Source organism: Phocoena phocoena, chromosome 1, assembly GCF_963924675.1.
Source record: "Phocoena phocoena chromosome 1, mPhoPho1.1, whole genome shotgun sequence".
Lineage (NCBI taxonomy): Eukaryota > Metazoa > Chordata > Mammalia > Artiodactyla > Phocoenidae > Phocoena > Phocoena phocoena.
In genome coordinates, this window is record NC_089219.1 from 135675740 (window position 1) to 135699889 (window position 24150).

The 24150-nt window shown below is 40.6% G+C and overlaps 1 protein-coding gene across 1 annotated transcript in view; it reads left to right on the top strand.

Moving 5' to 3' along the window:
• AXDND1 (axonemal dynein light chain domain containing 1) overlaps nucleotides 1-24150 on the top strand; it is a 91331-nt gene that overhangs the window by 63069 nt on the left and 4112 nt on the right. The window contains exons 20-24 of the mRNA XM_065870897.1: nucleotides 9786-9896; nucleotides 15065-15178; nucleotides 16630-16734; nucleotides 22345-22427; nucleotides 23294-23517. Of these exons, the coding sequence (XP_065726969.1) occupies nucleotides 9786-9896; nucleotides 15065-15178; nucleotides 16630-16734; nucleotides 22345-22427; nucleotides 23294-23517 (637 nt within the window). The remainder of the gene's footprint in view (nucleotides 1-9785; nucleotides 9897-15064; nucleotides 15179-16629; nucleotides 16735-22344; nucleotides 22428-23293; nucleotides 23518-24150) is intronic.

A 24150-nucleotide genomic window follows, 5' to 3' on the forward strand; every position in this document is an offset into this window, starting at 1 on the left:
AAGAGCTTTCAGTTTTTCACCATTGAGAATGATGTTTGCTGTGGGTTTGTCATATATGGCCTTTATTATGTTGAAGTAGGTTCCCTCTCTGCCCACTTTCTGGAGAGTTTTTATCATAAATGGGTATTGAAATTTGTCAAAAGCTTTTTCTGCATCATTGAGATGATCATATGGTTTTTATTCTTCAATTTGTTAATGTGGTGTATCACAGTGATTGATTTGCATATATTGAAGAATCCTTGCATCTCGGGGATAAACACCACTTAATCATGGTGTATGATCCTTTTAATGTGTTGTTGGATTCTGTTTGCTAGTGTTTTGTTGAGGATTTTTGCATCTATGTTCATCAGTGATATTGGTCTGTAATTTTCTTTTTTTGTAGTATCTTTGTCTGGTTTTGGTATCTTTGTCAGGGTGATGGTGGCCTCATAGAATGAGTTTGGGAGTTTTCCTTCCTCTGCAATTTTTTGGAAGAGTTTGAGAAGGATGGGTGTTAGCTCTTCTCTAAGCGTTTGTTAGAATTCACCTGTGAAGCCATCTGGTTCTGGACTTTTGTTTGTTGGAAGATTTTAAATCACAGGTTCAATTCCATTACTTGTGATTGGTCTGTTCAAATTTTCTATTTCTTCCTAGTTCAGTCTTGGAAGGTTATACCTTTCTAAGAATTTGTCCATTTCTTCCAGGTTGTCCATTTTATTGGTATAGGGTTGCTTGTAGTAGTCTGTTAGGATGCTTTGTATTTCTGCCGTTTCTCTTTTAACTTCTCCTTTTTCATTTCTAATTTTATTGATTTTAGTCCTCTCCCTCTTTTTCTTGATGAGTCTGGCTAATGGTTTATTAATTTTGTTTATCTTCTCAAAGAACCAGCTTTTATTTTTATTGATCTTTGCTGTTGTTTCTATTTCATTTATTTCTGCTCTGATCTTTATGATTTCTTTCCTGCTGCTAACTTTGGGTTTTGTTTGTTCTTCTTTCTCTAGTTCCTTTAGGTGTAACGTTAGATTGTTTATTTGAGATTTGTCTTGTTTCTTGAGGTAGGCTTGTATAGCTAGAAACTTCCCTCTTAGAACTGCTTTTGCTGCATCCCATAGGTTTTGGATCATCATGTTTTCATTGTCATTTGTCTCTAGGTATTTTTTTTTTTTTCTCTAGGTATTTTTGATTTCCTCTTTGATTTCTTCTGTGATCTCTTGGTTATTTAGTAACGTATTGTTTAGCCTCCATGTGTTTCTGTTTTTTATGTTTTTTTCCCTGTAATTGATTTCTAATCTCATACTGTTTTGGTCAGAAAAGATGCTTGATATGATTTCAATTTTCTTAAATTTACTGAAATTAAATTTACTTAAATTTCGGCACGTGGGCTTCAGTAGTTGTGTCACACAGGCTTAGTAGTTGTGGCTCGCAGGCTGTAGAGCACAGGCTCAGTAGTTGTGGCACACGGGCTTAGTTGCTCCGTGGCATGTGGGATCTTCCCAGACCAGGGCTCGAACCCGTGTCCCCTGCATTGGCAGGCAGATTCTTAACCACTGTGCCACCAGGGAAGTCCCTATTATGTCATTTAAAGTTTGTGTTTCTTTATTAATTTTCATTTTGGATGATCTGTCCATTGTTGTCAGTGAGGTGTTAAAGTCCCCCACTATTAGTGTGTTGCTGTCGATTTCCTCTTTTATAGCTGTTAGCAGTTGCCATATCTACTGAGGTGCTCCTTTTTTGGGTGCATATATATTTATAATTCTTATGTCTTCTTCTTGGATTGATCCCTTGATCATTATATAGTGTCCTTCCTTGTCTCTTGTAACATTCTTTATTTTAAAGTCTATTTTATCTGATATGAGTATTGCTACTGCAGCTTTCTTTTGATTTGCATTTGCATGGAATATCTTTTTCCATCCCCTTACTTTCAGTCTGTTTGTGTCCCTAGGTCTGAAGTGGGTCTCTTGTAGACAGCATATATATGGGTCTTGTTTTTGTATCCATTCAGCAAGCCTGTGTCTTTTGGTTGGAGCATTTAATCCATTCACGTTTAAGGTAATTATCGATATGTATGTTCCTGTGACCATTTTCTTAATTGTTTTGGATTTGTTTTTGTAGGTCCTTTTCTTCTCTTGTTTTCCCACTTAGAGAAGTTCCTTTAGCATTTGTTGTAGAGGTGGTTTGGTGGTGCTGAATTCTATTAGCTTTTGCTTGTCTGTAAGGCTTTTGATTTCTCCATCAAATCTGAATGAGATCCTTGCCGGGTAGAGTATTCTTGGTTGTAGGTTCTTCCCTTTCATCACTTTAAGTATATCATGCCACTTCCTTCTGGCTTGTAGAGTTTCTTCTGAGAAATCAGCTGTTATCCTTATGGGAGTTCCCTTGTATGTTATTTGTCATTTTTCCATTGCTGCTTTCAATAATTTTTCTTTGTCTTTAGTTTTTGCCAATTTGATTTCTATGTGTCTTGGTGTGTTTCTCCTTGGGTTTATCCTGTATGGGATTCTCTGCGCTTCCTGGACTTGGGTGGCTATTTCCTTTCCCATGTTAGGGACATTTTCCACTATAACCTCTTCAAATATTTTCTCTGGTCCTTTATCTCTCTCTTCTCCTTTTGGGACCCCTATAATGTGAATGTTGTTGCATTTAATGTTGTCCCAGAGGTCTCTTAGGCTGTCTTCATTTCTTTTCATTCTTTTTTTTTTTATTCTGTTACACAGCAGTGAATTCCACCATTCTGTCTTCCAGATCACTTATCCGTTTTTCTGCCTCAGTTATTCTGCTAATGATTCCTTCTAGTGTATTTTTCATTTCAGTTATTGTATTGTTCATCTCTGTTTGTTTGTTCTTTAATTCTTCTAGATCTTTGTTAAACATTTCTTGCATCTTCTCGATCTTTGCCTCCATTCTTTTTCCGAGGTCCTGTATCATTTTCACTATCATTATTCTGAATTCTTTTTCTGGAAGATTGCCTATCTCCATTTCATTTAGTTGTTTTTCTGGGGTTTTATCTTGTTCCTTCATCTGGTACATTGCCCTCTGCCTTTTCATCTTGTCTGTCTTCTGTGAATGTGGTTTTTGTTCCACAGGCTGCAGGATTGTAGTTCTGTTATCTCTTCTTGAGTGACCTCATTAACTATGGTCTTGTAAGGAATTTGTAATTTCATCTAATTTGTCTAATTTATTGACATAGAGTTGCTCACCATATTCTCCCGTTATCCTTTTAATAATTATAGGATGTCCACTCTTTTGTTCCTGTTTTTTTTTGTTGTTTTTTTTTTTTTTTTGGTACGCGGGCCTCTCACTGTTGTGGCCTCTCCCGTTGTGGAGCACGGGCTCCAGACGCGCAGGCTCATTGGCCATGGCCCACGGGCCCAGCCACTCTGCGGCATGTGGGATCTTCCCAGACCGGGGCACAAGCACGTGTCCCCTGCATCGGCAGGCAGACTCTCAACCACTGTGCCACCAGGGAAGCCCAGTCTCACCATTTTAAAAAAGTTGATTATAAAAAATTGTTAAGTGCAATATCTTACTAATAAATTTTAAAGTATCTAGGAGATGGAGACTTTTCTAGGAAAATGTAAAGTAACGTTTACTTTAGAAGGAAAAAACTGGCCAATTTTCACAGAAGAAATTGATGCCTTTGTAAAAAACAGACAAAATACCTCAAAATTTTGCGTGGACTCCATAGATAAGTGAGTTCAGACTTTCAAGGAGCAGGTAGTCCCCATGCTATATAAACAGTTTAAGAATATAGGTAATGACTGAAAGTTTTCCCAGTTTATTTCATATAGCTGGCAAAGTTTTTTTAGCCCAAGTAAATATAAGAGAGATAAACTTCATAACTATAGATGCTGAATCCAAATTTTAAAATAGCAATTCCATTCTGTAAAAAATTAAAATAATAAAACACTGTGAATAACTAGGGTACATGTAAAAGGAGTAAGAATATTTTACTATGTGAAAATGTGTTCTTATAGGTATATTTCACTTCTCATCTAGGAACTGAAATGTCTCAGTTTTAGTTTTGTTTCTGGGAAGGCCTCAGAGGTATTGTTTACAACAGACTGAAGTGCCTCTGAACTGAACAGTCTGTTGGAGCTTGTAACCCTTACTGTGCATCTGGAAATGTGCTCACATCTTCTCAGGCCTGCTGCTACCCACCCCAGATGTAGTGGATATCCTGGTTTTGGTAGACTGGATCTGCCATAGATGGTAGTGGGGACTCACTGGCCTATTCCATAATACACCTTAGTCCTCATTTATTTAAATGGGGATAGATCTCTATGTGGTGAGACCATGTTTTCAGATAAGAGCAGTTTTAGAATGAGGATTCAGGGTGCTTTGAGGTGTATCTCCCCATTAAAGTTAAAGCTATAGCAACATGGGGGGACATTATTTTGAGGGACCCTTCCTAAGGGGATCTTGGGGACTTATATAAAGCCATCCAGGGAATTCCCTGGCAGTCCAGTGGTTAGGACCCAGTGTTCTTACCACTGGGGTCCCAGTTTCGATCCCTGGTCAGGAAACTAAGATCCTGTAAGCTGCGGGCATGGCCAAAAAAAAAAAAAAAAAAAAAAGCCATCCGTATTAGGAGATTTTGTGAGAGCTTTGTGCAGTGGGCCATTCATTGCCTGGTCCACCCCAGGCCCTGACCGGAGGTCCATGACCTGACCATCTCTGAGAAACCTACACTTTCCACCAGGCTAATTAGGTCTTCTATTAAGCTCTTTCCCATTTACTAACCCTTTGCTAGCAATTTCAGATCAATAAACTGGGGAAGTGTTATCAGAGGAGGCGGAGGATCTGCTCTCACACCAGAAGCAACACTCTAATTGGTCCCATTCTCAGGCCTTTTTTCCTACCAAATGCGTATGTCCTCTCTTTAAGCCTGAGGCTGAGGCCTTTCAAGGGTACATCAAACTATTTTATGGCTCGACAGGCCACACACCTGCCCTGGGAGTGCCTCAGTACTCTTTATTTAAAAAAAATATTAATGGTTAGTTTCCCTTTCATTAGGGCTATCTTCATTTCAAAGTCATCCCCATCCTGACTACTACTGTCTTCCCCTGGTCTCCTGAACAACCTGTGTGGTATGTGAATCCTTATGACCTCAGACTCTGGGACTTGTATGGCCTTATCTGTATCCCACATGCTGTGTGGCTTGTGGCACACCCCAGCTACATTCCAGCACCTGAAGAACATCTTGTGAACATACTGGACTGATACTTGAATGACATTAGTGATGGTTTCCTACAACCTAATATTTCTTGGGCTCCTTTCTGATAAATGAGAGTTGCATGATGTTGGACTGGGCTCTGGAGTGGAAGGCCTCTTAAGTAAGCATCCTTTGGAGATTGATTACTCTTACTGATGGTTCTTAACTCCACTCTTCCATAATAACCACCTAGATAAATTACTTCTTCATGAAGTCTTGGAGATTATCTAGTTCCCTAAGACCATCAAGGCAGTCCAGTAACTAATGACCCTGTTTACTTCCCACCTGATTCTGGCAGATTCAATCTGACCTCACACAGCTGTGCTACAGTTAAATGCTGGAGATCATTTTCCAAGAGGACTCAGTTCTTGGGATCCTTACCCCTGTGCCTATTTCTGAAAGAAGTCGATCTCAGTGCATACCAGCTGCTTCACGTGGGAATGAGGATTGCTTGTTTTCATTTGAGGTTTAGAAGGACTATGTCAAAGAGTCCTGGCATCCAGTGAGAGTACACTGGGTCTGCTACAGCCAAACCAGCTGCTGAAAACCTAGAAGAAGCTTAGTCCCCAATAAGCTGGATAGATGTCTTTTTCCAAGTGCTTTAGGTTGATCATCTATAATGTGCCAGGTGTCTAGATTTAGAATCACTGATGCCCTGAAGTTTGGTCATAATCTGAGCAAACTACCTGGAAGGATTTTTGAGATAGCTTCAGCAGGCCAAGACTGGTAAAAGACACACATTGACCAGCACCTGATAGTGCTGAGAACATGTGGGAAAGAAAAATCCTTCTCAATGCCAAAGAAATTCCTACCGTGATGGAAATGAGAAGACTTCTATCTGGTGCCCTCCAAACTGACTTCTGGCTGCAGTTGACTCTCTCCATGCCATTCTTTCCCATCTCTGCCCTGTGTAATCTATCAAGACCCTGCCATCCACCTTGGGCTACAGTAACCTCCTTTATGTTGCCCAAGGTACTATTGCCAGTTTCAGGATTTGGCCCTCCAGCAGGAGTATGACTTTGAAGAGGGGTGCTGGGGAGTTGCCTCTTGCAGTGTTCCAACAGATAAACTCAGGGATCTCAGCTTTCCTGCCCTTTTGGGGGACCTGGAGATGATGGATTCTTTTTTTTTTTTTTTTTTGATGTGGACCGTTTTTAGACAGTTGTAAAAAATTTGTTTGTTTATTCATTTATTTATCTATCTATCTTGGCTGCACAGGGTCTTAGTTGTGGCATGCGGTATCTTTAGTTGCAGCATGTGGGATCTTTTCTCAGTTGCAGCATGCAGACTTCTTAGTTGTGGCATGTGAACTCTTAGTTGCAGCATGCATGCAGGATCTAGTTCCCCGACCAGGGATTGGACCCAGGCCCCCTGCATTGGGGGCTTGGAGTCTTACCTGCAGGACCACCAGAGAACTCCTGATGGATTCTTAATAACTACATTACCACCATAGTCTCATCACTTATAAAAGACTACCCCTGTAACCTTTTGTTCTCCTGTTTTTGATCCACTACAATAGGCTTAACATTTAGGACCATCCCTTCTTAAATCCTCCTTCACCCCAGACATGAATTTTAGTCTTTTTACTTCACACAGGAAGCATTTATTAACACAGCCCTGAATCAGACATTATCAGAATTAGAGTATTGATGGAAGGAGATCCACATGTATTGATTGGCAACCAAGCTATGCTCGTCTATAGCTGGTCAAAGGTGATGTTGAAGGTTTTGAAGGAAAGCTTGCTTACCTCTATGGAAAATTTGCTTGACTCTATAGATTACCATGAAACTTTTATCAAAAGACTCCCACTAATATTTTCCCCATCAGAAGTCCTATGGTAGTTATTTTCAATGTCTCAGAAGTTTATAAGAAAATGACTAGGATCTGCTTCATAAAATGTAAATACAGCTGAGAATAGTTTAATTATTTCTCATGGATGGTGAGTTAACTCTGAAGAACTAAGATTTTTTTTTTTTTTTTTTTTTGAGGTACGCGGGCCTCTCACTGTTGTGGCCTCTCCCGTTGCGGAGCACAGGCTCCGGACACGCAGGCTCAGCGGCCATGGCTCATGGGCCCAGCCGCTCCGCAGCATGTGGGATCCTCCCAGACCAGGGCACGAACCTGTGTCCCCTGCATCGGCAGGCGGACTCTCAACCACTGCACCACCAGGGAAGCCCTGAAGAACTAAGATTTTTAAAATATAATTACTATTTGCAAAATTAACAAATGCTTTTGTTCTAGACACGATAAAGTTAAAATATGCATCAAATTTCGTAGTTGGAAGGATCTTTAGGAGCAGTGGTATGATGCAGGCTCATGCTGGCTCATAAGAGCTGACCGTGCAGACCTCTTCCCAACTCCACATTCAGTGATAACATACTGAATTGATGAATACCACTGAAATTGCCATAATGGGAGTATAGACTATGGAAATCAACAAATGCTACAAATTAGGGAATCCCCCCCCACTGCAAGTGAATGTTTTTACCAGCTCCACAGTGCATAGGGGTCATCTAGAGTAAACCAACAACCTCGTTTGTTTTTAATAGATGAAGACTATGAAGAGTTTACTCAAGAAGTCACAACCAATTAGTTGAATTTAGGACTAGAACCTAACACTTTCACCTCCCTTGTTTGACCCTCTTTTCTGATATGCAGTAAGACATCAACCTAACCCTCTGAATGCAGAATTTAAGCTTATCAGTGACGTTAACAGAGCTGTGGTACTTATTTTACCTATAGAGGCTTCCATTCCCTATCCATAACACAAGGGTTTGGATTTGATTTTTTAAATTTTTTGGCTCTGACATTTCACAATAATTCCACAATTAAAAATAAGTCTAGGGTTTCCCTGGTGGCGCAGTGGTTGGGAGTCCGCCTGCCAATGCCGGGGACATGGGTTCGGGCCCTGGCCTGGGAGGATCCACATGCCGCAGAGCAACTAGGCCCATGAGCCATGGCTGCTGAACCTGTGCTCTGGAGCCCACGAGCCACAAATTCTGAGCCCGCATGCCACAACTACTGAAGCCTGTGTGCCTAGAGCCCATGCTCCGCAACAAGGGCGGCTGCTGCAATGAGAGGCCCGCGCACCGCAATGAGGAGTAACCTCCGCTCTCCGCAACTACAGAAAGCCAACGCGCAGCAACAAAGACCCAAACACAGCCAAAAATAAATCAATAAAATAAATAAATAAATAGTCTAATCATGGGGAAAATGTGAGACGTATTACTGCTTTTTATGGATTATTTCAAGGACCTAAAGTGGGTGATTATTTCACCACATGGTACAGTTTTTTTGATGGTGTGACTGAGCAGATCACCTTCCCCAGAGGAAATAATGTTTCCTAGTTCCCTCTGCTTTTTCTCACTAATAAGGAATAATGCATCTTTTTTTTTTTTTTTGCAGTACGCGGGCCTCTCACCGTCGTGGCCTCTCCCATTGCGGAGCACAGGCTCCGGACGCGCAGGCTCAACGGCCATGGCTCACGGGCCCAGCCGCTCCGCGACATGTGGGATCCTCCCGGACTGGGGCACGAACCCGTGTCCCCTGCATCAGCAGGCAGACTCTCAACCACTGCGCCACCAGGGAAGCCCGGGAATAATGCATCTTTTAAACATTGAAACCAGATCTTAGCTGTTAGAAGATCTTGGTAAAGTAAATGTAGTTTTTCTATTCTCTTTGCAGGGATGAGACCTGCTATGGTGAAATCCTGTATCTCAATAGATAAGGGGTGAGCACCTTTTCCAAAAAAGTACTTCAACTCTTTACTCATTCACTTTATTGGGGGCAGGGGAAATAATATTTTTGTTGTGGTTAAGAGCCCTGGCCACCTAGATTAGAATTGAAGCACAGTGCATAAATGTAATATATGTGACCTTGAGCAAGATATTTAATTGCTCTATTCCGCAGTTTCATCATCTTGAAAAATGAGGAGGGCTTCCCTGGTGGCGCAGTGGTTGAGAGTCCGCCTGCCAATGCAGGGGATATGGGTTCGTGCCCCGGTCTGGGAAGATCCCACATGCTGCGGAGCGGCTGGGCCCGTGAGCCATGGCCGCTGAGCCTGCACGTCCGGAGCCTGTGCTCCGCAATGGGAGAGGCCACAACAGTGAGAGGCCCGTGTACCACAAAAAAAAAGAGGATAGTAATAGTCTCATAATGAGGATCAAATGAGTTGATAACGCACAATACTTAGAACAGAGTCTGGCATATAATTAAGTGCCATGTAAGTGTTTGCTGTTGTTATTGTTATACAATTATAGTTGACCCTGGTCAGTTGCATAACATTTATTGAGGCAAACCATGAGGCCTTAGTAAATCCAACAATCTTTCTGCATCTAGTTTTATAGCACTTCACTACTTGTCCCATTTCAACCCAGATCCCAAACCCTGTCAATAAGAGATGATATGATTTAGGTCTATATTAATAGAAAATCACTTCTGCACAAATCTTTGAACTGAACTGATACAAAGTTAATTGAATGGAGTTATATTTAGAGGAATTGTTCTTAGCAGTTCCTCAGTAGGAGTGAGTGAATAAATGAGTTGGTGTAATCTGATTTTTTCTGCTTAGTGATTATCTTTTATCTCTTTTCAGAGAGAATGTTATGAGTGGATCACCACATGCTCTCACCTCCTTTCTGGTCTCAAAGGCAGGAAAATAAAGTTACTGACACGTGAAGAAGAACGGCACCTACTTGGAGAAGAGGTATTTGCCATGTGTTAGCACTGGTCATTATTCATGCTCTTTCTGTATTTCAATAGATAAGGGTACTGTGACTTTTTCCAGTCAATGTTTTGAATCCTCATTCATTTGCTCTATGAGAAGAGAATTTTGGTTGTGACCAAGAGCATTGGCAACTCTTTTCCCTTCTAAAGGAGAGAATCACCACCCAAACGTCTCTCCTCACTTTCTTGGAGGGTGACTTTGCCTCCTACTTTATGGAGGAAAGGATGGCTTTCAGAGGGGAGTTACCTGCCACTTCCTGAGTCATAGCCTCACTCTTCTCTGCTTCTGCACGCACCCTCCCTCCTCCCTTCACACTGACGTCTCAGTCTTCCCATCCAAGGTTATTTCTTCCTTTGAGTACTTAATCCCATGCACATTGTCTTCTTTCTTTTGTATCTTTAATGCCTTCCTCTCTATAAACATGGTTTCTCTCCCACCTGAAAAAATATGCCCCTTGATATTGTCTCCTTCTTTACTACTACTTTCCCTCCTTCCTATCACAATCACTTTTCTTAAAACTCTAAAACTACTATAAGGTCCCTAATGACCTTATTGCCAGATCTAAGTATCTCCAATCCTATATTTAACGTGACTTCTCTATAGCATTTGATCCTGTTAACCATTCACTTTTTTGGTAATCTCTCCTTGCAAGACCAAAATTCCGTCTTTCTCCTACTTCTTTATTCCTTTTCACACTCCTTCTTTTAGTCTTTGACCTCTGCCTGCCTCTTAAATGTTGATATTCTGTCCTTGGCTTGTTTTCCCTTCTCATTCTACACTCTCCATATTACTATGTTAATCCTGTAGTTTTAACTACCTGTTTACTGAGGATCCCAAGTCAATGAATATCATGTACTTAATGGCAGTCACAAATCTTTATTTTTACTTCAGTCTCTTTGAGGAAGTTCACCTCCAGCAAAGTCTGAAGAAGCTCCCGTTGCTATCAGAGACATAAACTATACAGGTATGATCTGATGGCATATATGTCAATGCTCCTGGGTCTAAGAAGGAAGGTTCTATCTACACACTTGCAGCACTTTTATTTTACCTTTATTTAATTGATTTATTAAAAAAAAATTTTTTTTTGAATTTTGGCCTCACTGCATGGCTTGTGAGAGTTCCCCGACCAGGGATTGAACCCAGGCCATAGCAGTGAAAGCTCCGTATCCTAACCACTAGACCACCAGGGAACTCCCTTATTTTACATTTAAACACTGAAGAAACACCACCTTTCTAAATTATACACCTTTAACAAATTCTTATTTTTCTTTGCTGCCCACGTCTTGGCCAGAATTATTTTGAATTAACCACTGAATCATCTCAACAACAGTATACATCTTAATTACAGTACAGTTTTAGAAACTTAGTGAAGTGCCATAGACATGATCTTGGCTGCACATCAGATCTAGGAAAAAATTCAAAACCTATATGGAATCACAGAGACTTAAGAACAAAAAGGATTTTAAAGGTGGTTGAATTCAACCAACCATCTGATGCGTCAGTCTTAGTATAACACCTATGCTTGATCATTATGCCTATGTTTGAGTATCTGAAGTGATGGAGATCTACTTTCAGAGTTAGTCCCTTCGTTTTTGGCGAACAGTGACTATTAGAACATTATTCTTTTATTGAACTAAATGATACCTGTTTCCCTGTAGCTTTTTTTCTACCTACTGGTCCTAGTTCAGTCTTCTGGGTTGATATGAAAGGGCTGATTTGTCTCCCACATTATAGTATTTCCATCTATTCTGTTACAGTATTTCTAATATTTGAAAATAGCTATATTCAACCTAAGTCTATTTCTGGGTTTTCTATTATTTTATATTTAATCTGTCTATTCACAAGTCATCACCACAATCTTTTAATTATTGAGGCTTTATGATACATTTTTAGATCTGGTAGGGCCAGCCCTTCCTCACTGATCTTTTTCAGGTGTTTTATAGCTATTCTCTCTTACTTATTCTTCTATATAATCTATCTCTAGAAAATATATGATTCTTAAAAACTGGGATGATATTAAATTTATATATTAACTTAGAACAGACATGTTTATGCTGTTGAGCTGTTCTATGAAGAATATGAGATATAGGATGTCTACTTTTATGCCTTTCAGTACTGTTTTATAGTTTGCTCATTTTGCACGTTGCTTATAAGGTAGGCCTGAGTATTTTATTTTATTTTTTGGTATTTTAAATAAGATCTTCTTTTCCATTATATCTTCTAATTGGTAACTGTGTATGTATTACTGATTCCTGTATTTTAATTTTATGTATGGTGACTCTACTAAATTATTTTATTGTTTCAGTAGTTTTTCAATAGATTCTTTCAGGTTCTCCAGATATTCAATCAAATTACCTATAAATAGAGATAGTTTTACCTCTTTCTTTCAATTATTATGTTTTTAATTGCTTTTTCTTGTCTGATTGCATTGAATAATTCTTCTCCTCTTTCATTCTGCCTTAACCTTTAGAGTTTTCATGAGTGAGCATCTGTTGGAGGTAAACTCAATTTTTGTTTGTCTGAAAATATCTTTATTTCACCCTCATTCTTAAATTTTTTTTTTTCTGGGTATACATTTCTAGGATGATTTTTCTCTCAGCACGTATTATGATACTATTTCCACTGTTTTCTGGATTGTATTGTTACCAAATTGACAACTGAAAGTCCAGCTGTCAGTTCTTTTTTTGTGTGTGTGGTACGCGGGCCTCTCACTGTTGTGGCCTCTCCCGTTGCGGAGCACAGGCTCAGCGACCATGGCTTATGGACCCAGCCGCTCCGTGGCATGTGGGATCTTCCCGGACCGGGGCACGAACCCGTGTCCCCTGCATCGGCAGGCGGACTCTCAACCACTTCACCACCAGGGAAGCCCTGTCAGTTCTTTTGAAGTTAATCCATCTCTTCCCTCTGGCTACTTTTAAGATATTCTTTTTGTCTTTGGCATTTTGTAGTTTCACTCTGATACATGTGGGTGAAGATTTTCTTTTCAAAGTTTGCTTGGGATTCTCTTGGTTTTCTGACTCTTTGGCTGGGTATCTTTCATTAGATTTAGAAAATTTTCAGTCATCATCTCTTCAATTATTGTCTCTACTATAATTGCTCTCTCCTTTCTTTCTGGAACTTTGAATGGATATATATTGGAATCTGTCCCCCATGTCTTTTAACCTTCTTTCATATTTTCTATCTCCTTGTCTCTCTGCATTGCATCCTGGATGATTTCTTCTGACTTACTTTCCAGTTTACTAATTTGCTTTTCAGCTGAGTTTAATCTGCTATTAAAGCTTTCTGTTGAGTTTTAAATTTAATTGTTGAAGTTCTGTTTGGTTCTTTTTCAAGTCTGATTATTTTTTAATCTTCCACAGTTTCGATCTCTTATTTCTTTAAAAGTGTAAGTATAACTATGTAGTCTATCTGATAATTCTAACATATATCTGTATAAGAATATTAATTACAACATTATTTATAATTGCAAAATACCAGAAACAATATAAATATTGATCAATAGGGAATTGGTTTCATAAATTATGGTAAATTCAAATAATAGGATTCTGTACAGATAAAATAGATGATTATGTAGTGAAATAAGAATCACCCATGATATGTTATTGAGAAAAGTAGATTAGGGAACATAACGTATATTATTATTTCATTTGTATGAACACGTTTATATGTATATAAAGCAGAGTAGAAGAATATCCAGCAAAGTGATAGAAGTTGTTACCTCTGAGGGTTCAGATTATTAATTTCTCTGTAGCTTGCAGATATTTTACATCAGTAGTGTGTTATCATGAAAAAAGATATTTTCACTTTGGAAAAATATCCTACTATATTGTGAACATTTTTCTATACCATGTATATAATTTCTACAGCATAATTTTAAATTGCTATAAAATAACTTGTTGTATGGTTTATATCATAATTTTTAAGTGCATTTTCCTATCTTGGGCATTGAGCTTATATCTAGCTTTGTTTTATACACACTGCTGCAATAAACTTCTGTAGGATGGTCTTCAGTCAATATTTGTGCAGACTCCATTGAGATATTCAACACTGTTTACTCCTTCTCTCTTCTCTTTTGGCTTTCCTGGTGGCCCTCTCACATTTCTGAGGCAACTTTTACCCTCCTTTGCAGGCTCCTCTTTCTTCCCTGACCCTTTATGTGACTAGGTTTCTGTCCTAAGGCCTCATCCTCTAGTCATTTCACAAGTTCTTCTTTGGCGATATAATTTATTTTCTTGGCTTTAACTAAATGTAGATAACTGTTAAATCTTTACCTTTAGCCAAAATCCCTCCAATCTAAACTTCAGATCCACAAATTCAGCTACTTACTTATTTCCACTTGGCTATCCTAGTGGTGCCTCAAACTCACACAGCCTAATCTGAATTCATCTATGTTCCCAAACCTGCTTATCCAACTTTGTTCACTATCTCTGTGAATGGCATTATCATCTATGCAGTGGCCTATGTAGTGGTATATAGTGTATATACCAGGTGACATTCAAGATGCTTCCTTTCCCTAACCATCCCATATCCATTCAATCAATCACCCCACCTTCCCTTCCTTCCTCCTCTTTAAATCTACTCGCCTCTTGATAGAGTGATTGTTTTAAAATGCAAAACAGGTCAATCGATTTATAGGTATCTCACTGCCTTCAGGATAAAATCCAATCTCCCTGGCATAATATTCTAGCCCTTCCTCTGTGATTGTGCCCCTGCCCATCTGCCTCTGAGTTTCTGTCCTTTTGAACTGCTTTTGTTCTCAGAGCCAATCATGTACAAATAACATTCTCTGCCTGGAACTCCCTTGTGCCATCTTTTTTCTCCTCACTCATCCTTCAAGAAGAAACTCAGACATTATGTCCTCCAGGAAACCTTCCTGATTAACCCTCTTTTTCACCCCTGCCCAATACCAGATCTGGATTAAGTGCTCCTACTCTGTGACTATATGTAGCCATAGCATTTTCTTGTCCACTGAATTGTAAGCTGCTTAAGGGCAGGGATTATTATTAACCTTTGTATCCTTATCACTAGCACAGTGCCCAGTTGCAAAATTAATGCTCATTAAATACTTTTGAATGGAAACATTGCTAGTATTCTGCTAAAATATTTATATCCACTAAGCTATAATATAATATTGTTTTGTCTCACAGGATACTGTAAAAGAAGTAACTACACCTGAAACAGACAAGCTTCTTAAAGAGGTTGAAGAAAATATGGAGGATAAGAAACTTGAGGAGGAAAAGGAAGAAGAGAAAGCAGAAGAGGTATGATTAGTATTTTTTTCCTTTTCCTTTATATTTTTAAAGAATGAATATATATATATATATATATATATATATATATATATATATATATATATATATATATACACCATTGAAAATAGAAATAGCGCATCTGGAGTGAACTTCTTTCCTTTCCTCATATAGGTTTAATCATACCTGCAGACACACTTATCTCTTTATTTTCCAAGGATAGGGTGTTCCTCTTCCTTTCTAAATTACTAGCCTCATTCACCTATACTATTGTTAACTACACAGTCTACCTCTCACCCTGATGCTGTTTCTTTATCCCTTCATTGCCATATTTTTCAAATAGTTGTTTAAACTCCTTGTCTCCACTTCTTTAGCTCCCATTCTGAGCTGCCTTTTCTCACTCCCCCCAGGCCATCCACACCTCTCTTCTCCTTATCCTGTCTCCACCCCTGCTGTGGCATTAGTAGTAAAAACAACCCTTCTTGGGGCATCTGATAATGGTGTGCCTACCATGACCTGTATGCTTTGCACATGTTAACTCTTATCTATACAACACAACCTCAAGGTAAATATTATTGCCCCCATTTTACAGATAAGAAAACTGAAGCTCAGAAAGGTTGACTGACTTACTGAAAATCATATAGCTATAAATTGCAGAACCAGCATTCAAACCTACTTTAGTCTGGCATAAGAGACCTTGCTAATTCCTGGGTGGACTACTGTTGTCTTTAGCTTTCAGAACTCATGATCACTCTCCATTTTGTCTTAACTTACTTCCCTGGGGTGTTTCTTCTGTGAGTAGTTTAAGTGTTGGCATGATCCCAGGCTGTGACATAGATCCTCTACCCACTCTACATGCAGTACAACAGAACAAAAATATTATATAACACTGAAGCCTCTTTTCACCAGCATTTTCTGTTTTACTTCTGGTACAGTGCTTGGCATATAAAAGGCAAAATAAATGGAAAACATTATTTTTTGGCCACTAAATCTGTCATACCCTTTAAATCCCCTCCTTCCCTTCTTCTGTGGCCTTAGTTCAGGCCCTTTTCTCTCTATTTTACAAACTCCTGTTCAAATATCATTTTCTCTGTAAAAAAATCCCTGAGTGTCTAGACAATGCAGGGCCCTCTTCTGGGTGCACATAGCTCTTGGAACACACCTCTATGCTAAAAGTGATCATGTAGACCATAATTATTTTATTACTTATCTCTCCCACTGTTCTGTGAGTTCCTGAGGTCCGGAAGAAATCCTCTTTGTTTTTCTCAGTTATCTCTCCTTGTCCCCATTTCCCCATCCCCACTAATTTCTCCCACAGTGTTTCCTGTAAGTCTTCAAAAATGCTTGTTGAATGATTAAAGCAAATGGAAAACGAAAGCTTCAGACATGGTGCCAGGCAACGTGCCAGGCCACTGTGTCACACCCCAGCTCACTAACACGTCCGTGGTATTTCTGTGCCCTAGAAACCTTCAACATCTACAGAGAAGGAAAAACTCATTCGAGTCATTGGAGTAGACGGAAATGTCCATTCCCAACCTCTGTTTGGAACAGATGTATTGTCTTCTTGGGTATGTAGCTGAAACTCAACTAGGAAATTCAAAACTAGAGAAAAAAATAACTAGGAAATTTAACATTTGTAAAAATGATATGGATCTAACATAACTTTTAGCTTTTCCAAGGGAACTCCTGAATAATATATTTTCCAGATATTTTTTTCTCCCAGCATCATCCTTGGAAAAACTCATTTGTTCACCTTAGCTTTATAAAAACTTTTCATTCCTTCTTTAAACCTCATTTTATTTTATTTTTAAAATTAATTAATTATTTATTTTTTGCTGTGTTGGGTCTTCGTTGCTGCTCGCAGACTTTCTCTAGTTGCAGTGAGCAGGGCCAACTCTTCCTGGCGGTGCGTGGGCTTCTCATTGCGGTGGCTTCTCTTGTTGCAGAGCACAGGTTCTAGGTGCTCGGGCTTCAGTAGTTGTGGCTCGTGGGCCCTAGAGCACAGGCTCAGTAGCTGTGACGCTCGGGCTTAGTTGCTCCGTGGCGTGTGGGATCTTCTCGGACCAGGGCTTGAACCCGTGTCCCCTGCATTGGCAGGCGGATTCTTAACCACTGTGCCACCAGGGAAGTCCTAAACCTCACTTGAAAATCAGCATCTCATCCCTTTCCTTAACTTAACAATGTCTTGGTCAGTATTTGGCCAAGTTTTAAATATGTTCATTCAGCAGTCTCTATTGAGAACTGTGATGAGAAGATACCACAAGAATTACTGGGAAATTGGAAACCTTTAGACAGTAGCTATGGAAACTCAGTAGGAAAGCAGATTTAAAATTCCTTCACAAATGTTCTAAGACCATTCACACTTAAGTCAGCTCTAGATTGGTATCTCTCTGTACAGGAGGCCATGACTTTAGGAGTCTCTGGGTGGGCTTCATCCCACTAATCCCCTGAAATGGTATGCACCATTTTGTATGTGTTTTCATACTGTGCATTTTCTTGGGGAAGAGGTGTATGTGCCAGAAATCCATAGACATCATCAAATTTCTCAACCCCGAAGTTAAGAACCATTTCATTACTAGGAGTCTGATGCATCTGAATAGGCACTGGTGCATGTAGGGGTGAGGAGCTGTGCTGAGGGTCCTGGTGGATGGCAGCTAGATCCCTAAAGTGGTAGCATGGTCCAAAGTAGAGGCAGATTGCAGGGATGTATGTCCAGGGAGGTTGTAGGAAATAGACTCCAACTCTGGGAGGAAGAACTGGGAGATACCATGTGGAGAGTCAGGCAGGAGCTGGCAAAATTGGAGTTAGAGTGGTACATGGGGCTGGGGGGAGGCTACGATCACGTTCTCCCAAAATAATGCCTTTTCAACAATTTTCTAAAATGATATGTTAATATGTCAGTCGTTAAGACTGTGAGGCAAAGGGGTAAGGGTAAGCAATGCAAATGCAATGTCATGAGACATATTTAAAAAAGGCAGGTAAAGGGTAGCACTTTACTATTTGAGAACCCCCAGGAGTCCTACCCAAAGCCCTCCTGCCCCAGATTTGCTCCCCTGAGGTGAAAACCTTGCTATGCTATCCTGGAAAGGCATCAGGGTCAGGTCCAGAGTGAGTCAGGAAGCCGACAGGAAAATAGGAACCTGTAGCCTGGGGCAAAACGGAGGGTGTGGTGCTTGTCTTTGGTGGTGTGGGGCTTCTGCTCCAGGATGCCAGAATTCCATCTGGGACAGTGTGGTGCTATGTGGCTAGCTCACCTGAGGACGATGGGGCCCAGAAAGTCTATCTCTAGGCTTTGAAAAGTTGCTAATGTTCTACTATAGATCACTGAAGACCAAACTGTCCAGGTTCTCATTGACCATAAGGCCTGGGGAGTAGACTAAGATGCCATCCAGATGTACTTGCAAGTTCCTGGAGGTAAAGAAGAATCACATTCATCCTATGGGATGGTGGCCGGACCACTGGACAGGTAGAAAGGGATCACGAGGTACTCAAACAGAGGGGCCCTAATTGTGCTAGGCAAGTGAAGACAAGGTTGATCTTTGGAGATGTTGGTACCCAGAGAATGGAGAGTCCTTGACTTGGCTTGTGAGGTCATAGATTCGGGGCAGGAAGCGGAGCTGGGGGAAGTGCTGTCTTGATTTGGACTGTACTGCAGGCTCCATGGGGCAGGAAGGGCCTTGGCTCTATGCTCCTTCCTTTCACAAAGACATTGGGGCTCCCTGAGGGCAGTTTAAAGTTTCAAAAGTTTCACTGTAAAATTTTCTTTTGCTTTTGTTTGCTTGTTTGTTTTTCCTTTATTTAAAAAAAAATTTTTTATTTATTTTTTGACAGACGCTTAGCCTCTGGCCCTAAGAACATAAGCAACCATTTAGCAAGGATGCAGATCCAAGGCACCAGTCCTGCTGGGCAGTGGCACTCTCTCTTTCTGGTCTGAAAACAACTCCCAAGAGGCAGTATGTTTGATTGACACTGGGGAAAGAAAGAGAAAAGGAAGGAAGGGATAGGGAAGCAGAAACCTTGTGGTTTGCAGGTATAACTTGTCTTGTCCCTGGGAGCTGAGTTATAGAGCAGGAGAGCGCCAAGAGATAGCTGGGTCCTGGGTTTCTAGTGAGAAGTAGCTCCAGACCACTGGGAGGCTAGGGACCTGAGCACGGAGAATTCCAGTTGCTCCTCGTATCTCCTTCAAATGACTCCAGCACAGGATTTTCTGGGGGTTGAGATATGAGTGATAACAGGAGTAGTGGTGGTAAGTCACCACCAGCTTGGACAGGCTAATTGCTTGGCCTGCTAAACCAGGGCCTCATTCATATCGTTACCTGATGTCCTAGTGTCCGCCATAACTAGGAGGACAAGGGGTGAACTATCAATTATTCCAAACTTTCCTCAATTCGCTGGAAATTAGGACTTTGTGGGAATTCCTGAAGACCATACTTAAAGCAGGAACCATGTACAAAGCTTGGCCCGCTGTGCCTGTTTCAGGCAATACCCAATTTGGCACTTGCCTGATTCACTGGTGAATCAAGTGACCCCAGTAAGCAGCATTGACTCTGCCTCTACTCATCCTGGCGAAAGGCCACTCTGCCTTCAGGTGCAGCCCAGTTTAATCAGGTCTGAGATCCTGTTGCAGGGCACCCCTTGTGGCCCTCTCTGAACTGGGCTCATTCCAAAGTTGTCGCTGGAGGAGAAGCAGCTGAGCTCTAACGCTGCAACCGAATGGTGGAGGTATGGGATGACTAAATTCAGCAGGCTCTCCCTGAGGCTACCCAAAGTGCTCAGAGCTACAGTGGACCCTAAGCACTGCCGCCTGGCTGCATGAGTTGGGTTGCCTACAGCTCAGCTACTTTAACAAGCAAGATGTTAGAAACCATCTCTTTTAGGCCTATCTTCAAACCATAGGTCCTGGCTGTCTGTAAAGAGTTGTAAGTATGAGGAAAATGGGAGATTTTGCTGGATCACCTATGAACTCCTTTGGAAGGGAGAGTAGGGGCCAGACTTGGGGGATCAGCAGTATTTTTTCACCAAGCTGAAGGAGGCCCTTAGAAGCCTGTGTTTTCCTCCCACAATACCATGTACCCCAGGCATAGGTATTAAGAGCAGTAACTAACTTACCCATCTTATAACAGCAACAGGGAAGAGTCCTTGGAATGGTGGTTCCAGAAAATATGTCCAAAGGTGACAGGGGCACTGTGGCTGGCTAGGAGTTCATTACTGAGTGTTGGATTCCAAGCAACTGGGTCTAAAGCCAGATCCTCCCTGCGATAGGCTCAAGCCAGAGCTATTAGTCCAATCTAAAGTCCATTAATAGAGTCTAACCTCAGGAAGACCAAGCCAAAAAGGCCAAAGGCATAATTGGAGTCAGAGAGAGAGACTAGCTCCAAGCTACCGCAGGTTGGCACGAACAAGAAAGGTCTAATGCGATTGCTTCCAAGAGCCGTGCGGCCCACGTTTGTCTCTATTATACAGCAGGTAAAAGAGCATAAAAGCCAGAGGAAGCTTCAAAATATGAGAAGAGGGCCCAAGGCAGTATCTTTGATAAGCCTTGAGGCATCTGTGTAGGTACATAGGTGATGCAGGGAAGGTTGTCACCTGGCGTACATAGAGGAGGCCATAATTCTAGAAGCCCAACGTCCAGCATTTTGGACCATGGGAATTTCCTGCTGGAGGGTTTGAAATGGACCACAGAACATTAATCTGTACTTGCTGGTGTCAGAACAGAGGGATGTTTTCCTCGCACACTGTAACTAAATATCTATCTGTTGAATTAGTAGAGAGTCAGAAGGCTCAAATGTATACAGTTAGCAGAGTACAGTCCTGGTTTACTTTGGTTTCCACCTACAGTTAAAACTGTTTCATGCAGCTGTATAAATCATGTGTGGAACTGCATTTCCAGATGCCTCTGCTCTGAAAGCCTTTCTTTTGGATTCAAAGAATAAATAAATTAGTAGTATGTGCTGTATAGGCACAGCCACATCACAGGTTGCTGGTCCAGGCTGAACAATGACAGCATTTACTTCCCAAACAAACTGCCCAAAGGGGAAGCAAAACAGAAAGAGGAAAATATGTGACTGGGAAAATAAGAAGAGAGTAAAAGAGCTAGAGTAAAAGTGAAAATGTTTGATACAGTTTCTTTTCGCTGGTTTGCTTTTAGAAACAGCAAGCATAGTGCAACGGAATGTGTGATTGAGGATGGAGAGGCCTAGATGAGGGTTTTGCTTTAATCCGCTAGATCATTCTGTGATTATGGCAGGCTGCCTATCCTCTTAGATCTCCCTTTCCATCTGTAAGGTGGAGTTTAACTTTTACTTGCCTCTGTTTGGGAAACATGAGTAAATGAGATTTTTAAAAGTACACAGTTCTAGGAAAATGTCTCATAATATTCATTTTAAAATATGCTTATAGTTTTTGTCTTCTAAATTTTCTTTTATCTTCCTCTTATTTTGTTTTCTGGAATATAGAGTCAAAATAAGTAAGAGGTTTTGTTTTTTTTTTTCATATTTTCTCTGCCTTGATATTTATGAAGTTCCCTAAGGAGCTGAAATATCTTATTGAATTTTGCAATTTGCAATTTGTTATGTGCTTAATGAAGTAAATTATTAATAACATAAATATAGTTAATTTCCTTGATCTTTAACTTAAAGAAACTTGTTTACCCTTCTCTTTATTTTTTAAACCTTTTCTTCTTTCCCTGCTTCTTCTGTTGATATTGTTCTCCCTGCTTCTTCTTTACAACTCTAATCAAATTTATGTCCACCAGAGTGTGAATAATTTGCAAGCTGGTATGGTATTTGGCCACAGGAAATCCCTATTCTTCTTTGGTATTAAGAATGTGCTTAGGGCTTCCCTGGTGGCGCAGTGGTTGGGAGTCCGCCTGCCGATGCAGGGGACACGGGTTCGTGCCCCGGTCTGGGAAGATCCCACATGCCGCGGAGCGGCTGGGCCCGTGAGCCATGGCCGCTGAGCCTGCACATCCGGAGCCTGTGCTCCACAACAGGAGAGGCCACAACAGTGAGAGGCCCACATACCGCAAAAAAAAAAAAAAAAAAAAAAAGTGTGCTTAATCATCTGCTATATAAACATGAATAGCAGAAAAAGAAGGCTTGGTCCAGAACATACTGAAGAAAGAGGCTATTTATCTTTGGGACTCTCAGTTCATTCATAGTACATACTTTCTTTGTCAGAGAGAATCAGCTAATGAAGGTACATTGGCCCCAAGGTATCTTGAAACAATGGCTGTAATTGAATGCATGCAGGAGAAGTTAATGTAAGTATGAGACACCACAATGGTAAGAAGACAAAGGTTGCCGACCAGGAGGTCTAGCTGAGAAATGTACGCTTCTTGGCTTACCTTTGGTTCTCCTGCTTCCTTTTTCCTTACAAGTGGGGTGGGTATCTTCAAATCTTCTGCTAGAGGCAGTGAACTACACTGCTCCAGGAGGGACATCTGTCCTCAGCCACAGTGAAGATGGAGGAAGTCAAGTGTGTATGTGTATATCTGGGGTGGGAGTAGAGTGTTAGGAGGGATCCAACTCAGTATGTTTCTAGGAGATGAACTAGAGAAATAAATGAAACTGGGAGAAGCTATTGTGCGCAGGAAAGAAGGTTACATAACCCAAACTGTAGGAATGACAACAGAGTTAAATAGCTAAGAATGCTACGAGAAGAGAATATAGACATACAACATGTGCCCTAGTAATTAAGAAACACACTTCAAACTGGTTTTCTTGATTGTAAGATCTGGTTTTAAAGGTGCTGGAAAAGAAGGGACACTATTTTATTTGTTTGTTGGATCACATCAATAAAGAGAAGCCAAGATTAACCACTGAAAAGGGGTTCCTTGGCTATTGATGGAGAATTCCAAATACCCAAAAGTCAGATTTCACTAAGAAATGATAAATATATTGTATTCTTAAATCACACCATGTCTGCACTCTGACATTACCATCCAGAGTAGCTCCTAGGCCCCCAGTTCTTGGCTAAACATTGATGCTGCTGCTTCCCTTATTTGTACTGTTTAGATATATTCTTCTAATCCCACTGCCTTTTTTGGATAATGAGTTTCTAGATATGAAAGGCACTTTTCCAAACCTTTCCATTTTATTGTGTTTCTCTGGATTTTGTCCACATCAGAGAGGTTGAAAGCAGAGCCAGACAAGCAGAGGAGAAGTTTGATGATGCGAATGAAAAACTTCATTATACCCTTATAAGAAATAAAGAACTGGAGAAAGAACTAGAGGAAATACTGATGAAGTATAAAGACAAGGAATCTGAAGGAGAAGAAGAAGAAAATGAAGGAGAAAGAGAAGAAGAAGAAACCAGCCCAGTAGAAAGAGCCTCAAAATCTCCAAAGAAAGGTGAGGATTGCTTTCTCATTTTACTTTATTTAGGTTGTATTTATGAGCAAAAATTTGATTGGGTCATAAATATTTTAGAAGAGTATCAATATCTTTAGTGATGATCTACTAGTTCATACTTCTCCTGGGAATGCGCACACATATAATTATATAATTATCTTGTTCAGACAAGTCACAAAAAGGAAAACCAAATGACTAACAATGGTAACTAATAAACTAACATGAGATACAATTTTTACTTATAAAACTGGCAAAGATTTTTTTTTTTTTGCGTTATGCGGGCCTCTCACTGTTGTGGCCTCTCCCGTTGCAGAGCACAGGCTCCGGACGCGCAGGCTCAGCGGCCATGGCTCATGGGCCCAGCCGCTCTGCGGCATGTGGGATCTTCCCAGACCGGGGCATGAACCTGCGTTCCCTGCATCGGCAGGCGGACTATCAACCACTGTGCCGCCAGGGAAGCCCTGGCAAAGCTTTTTAAAAGCAAAGAATACAATGCTGGCCAGAAGGGACAAAGTAATTAGTTTCACAAATAATACTTGTGGGTGGACAGACAGATATAGCTCTTTCAGAAAATAATTTGAGTGTATGTATGGATATGCCTTAAAAATACACATATACTTTGACTTAATAATT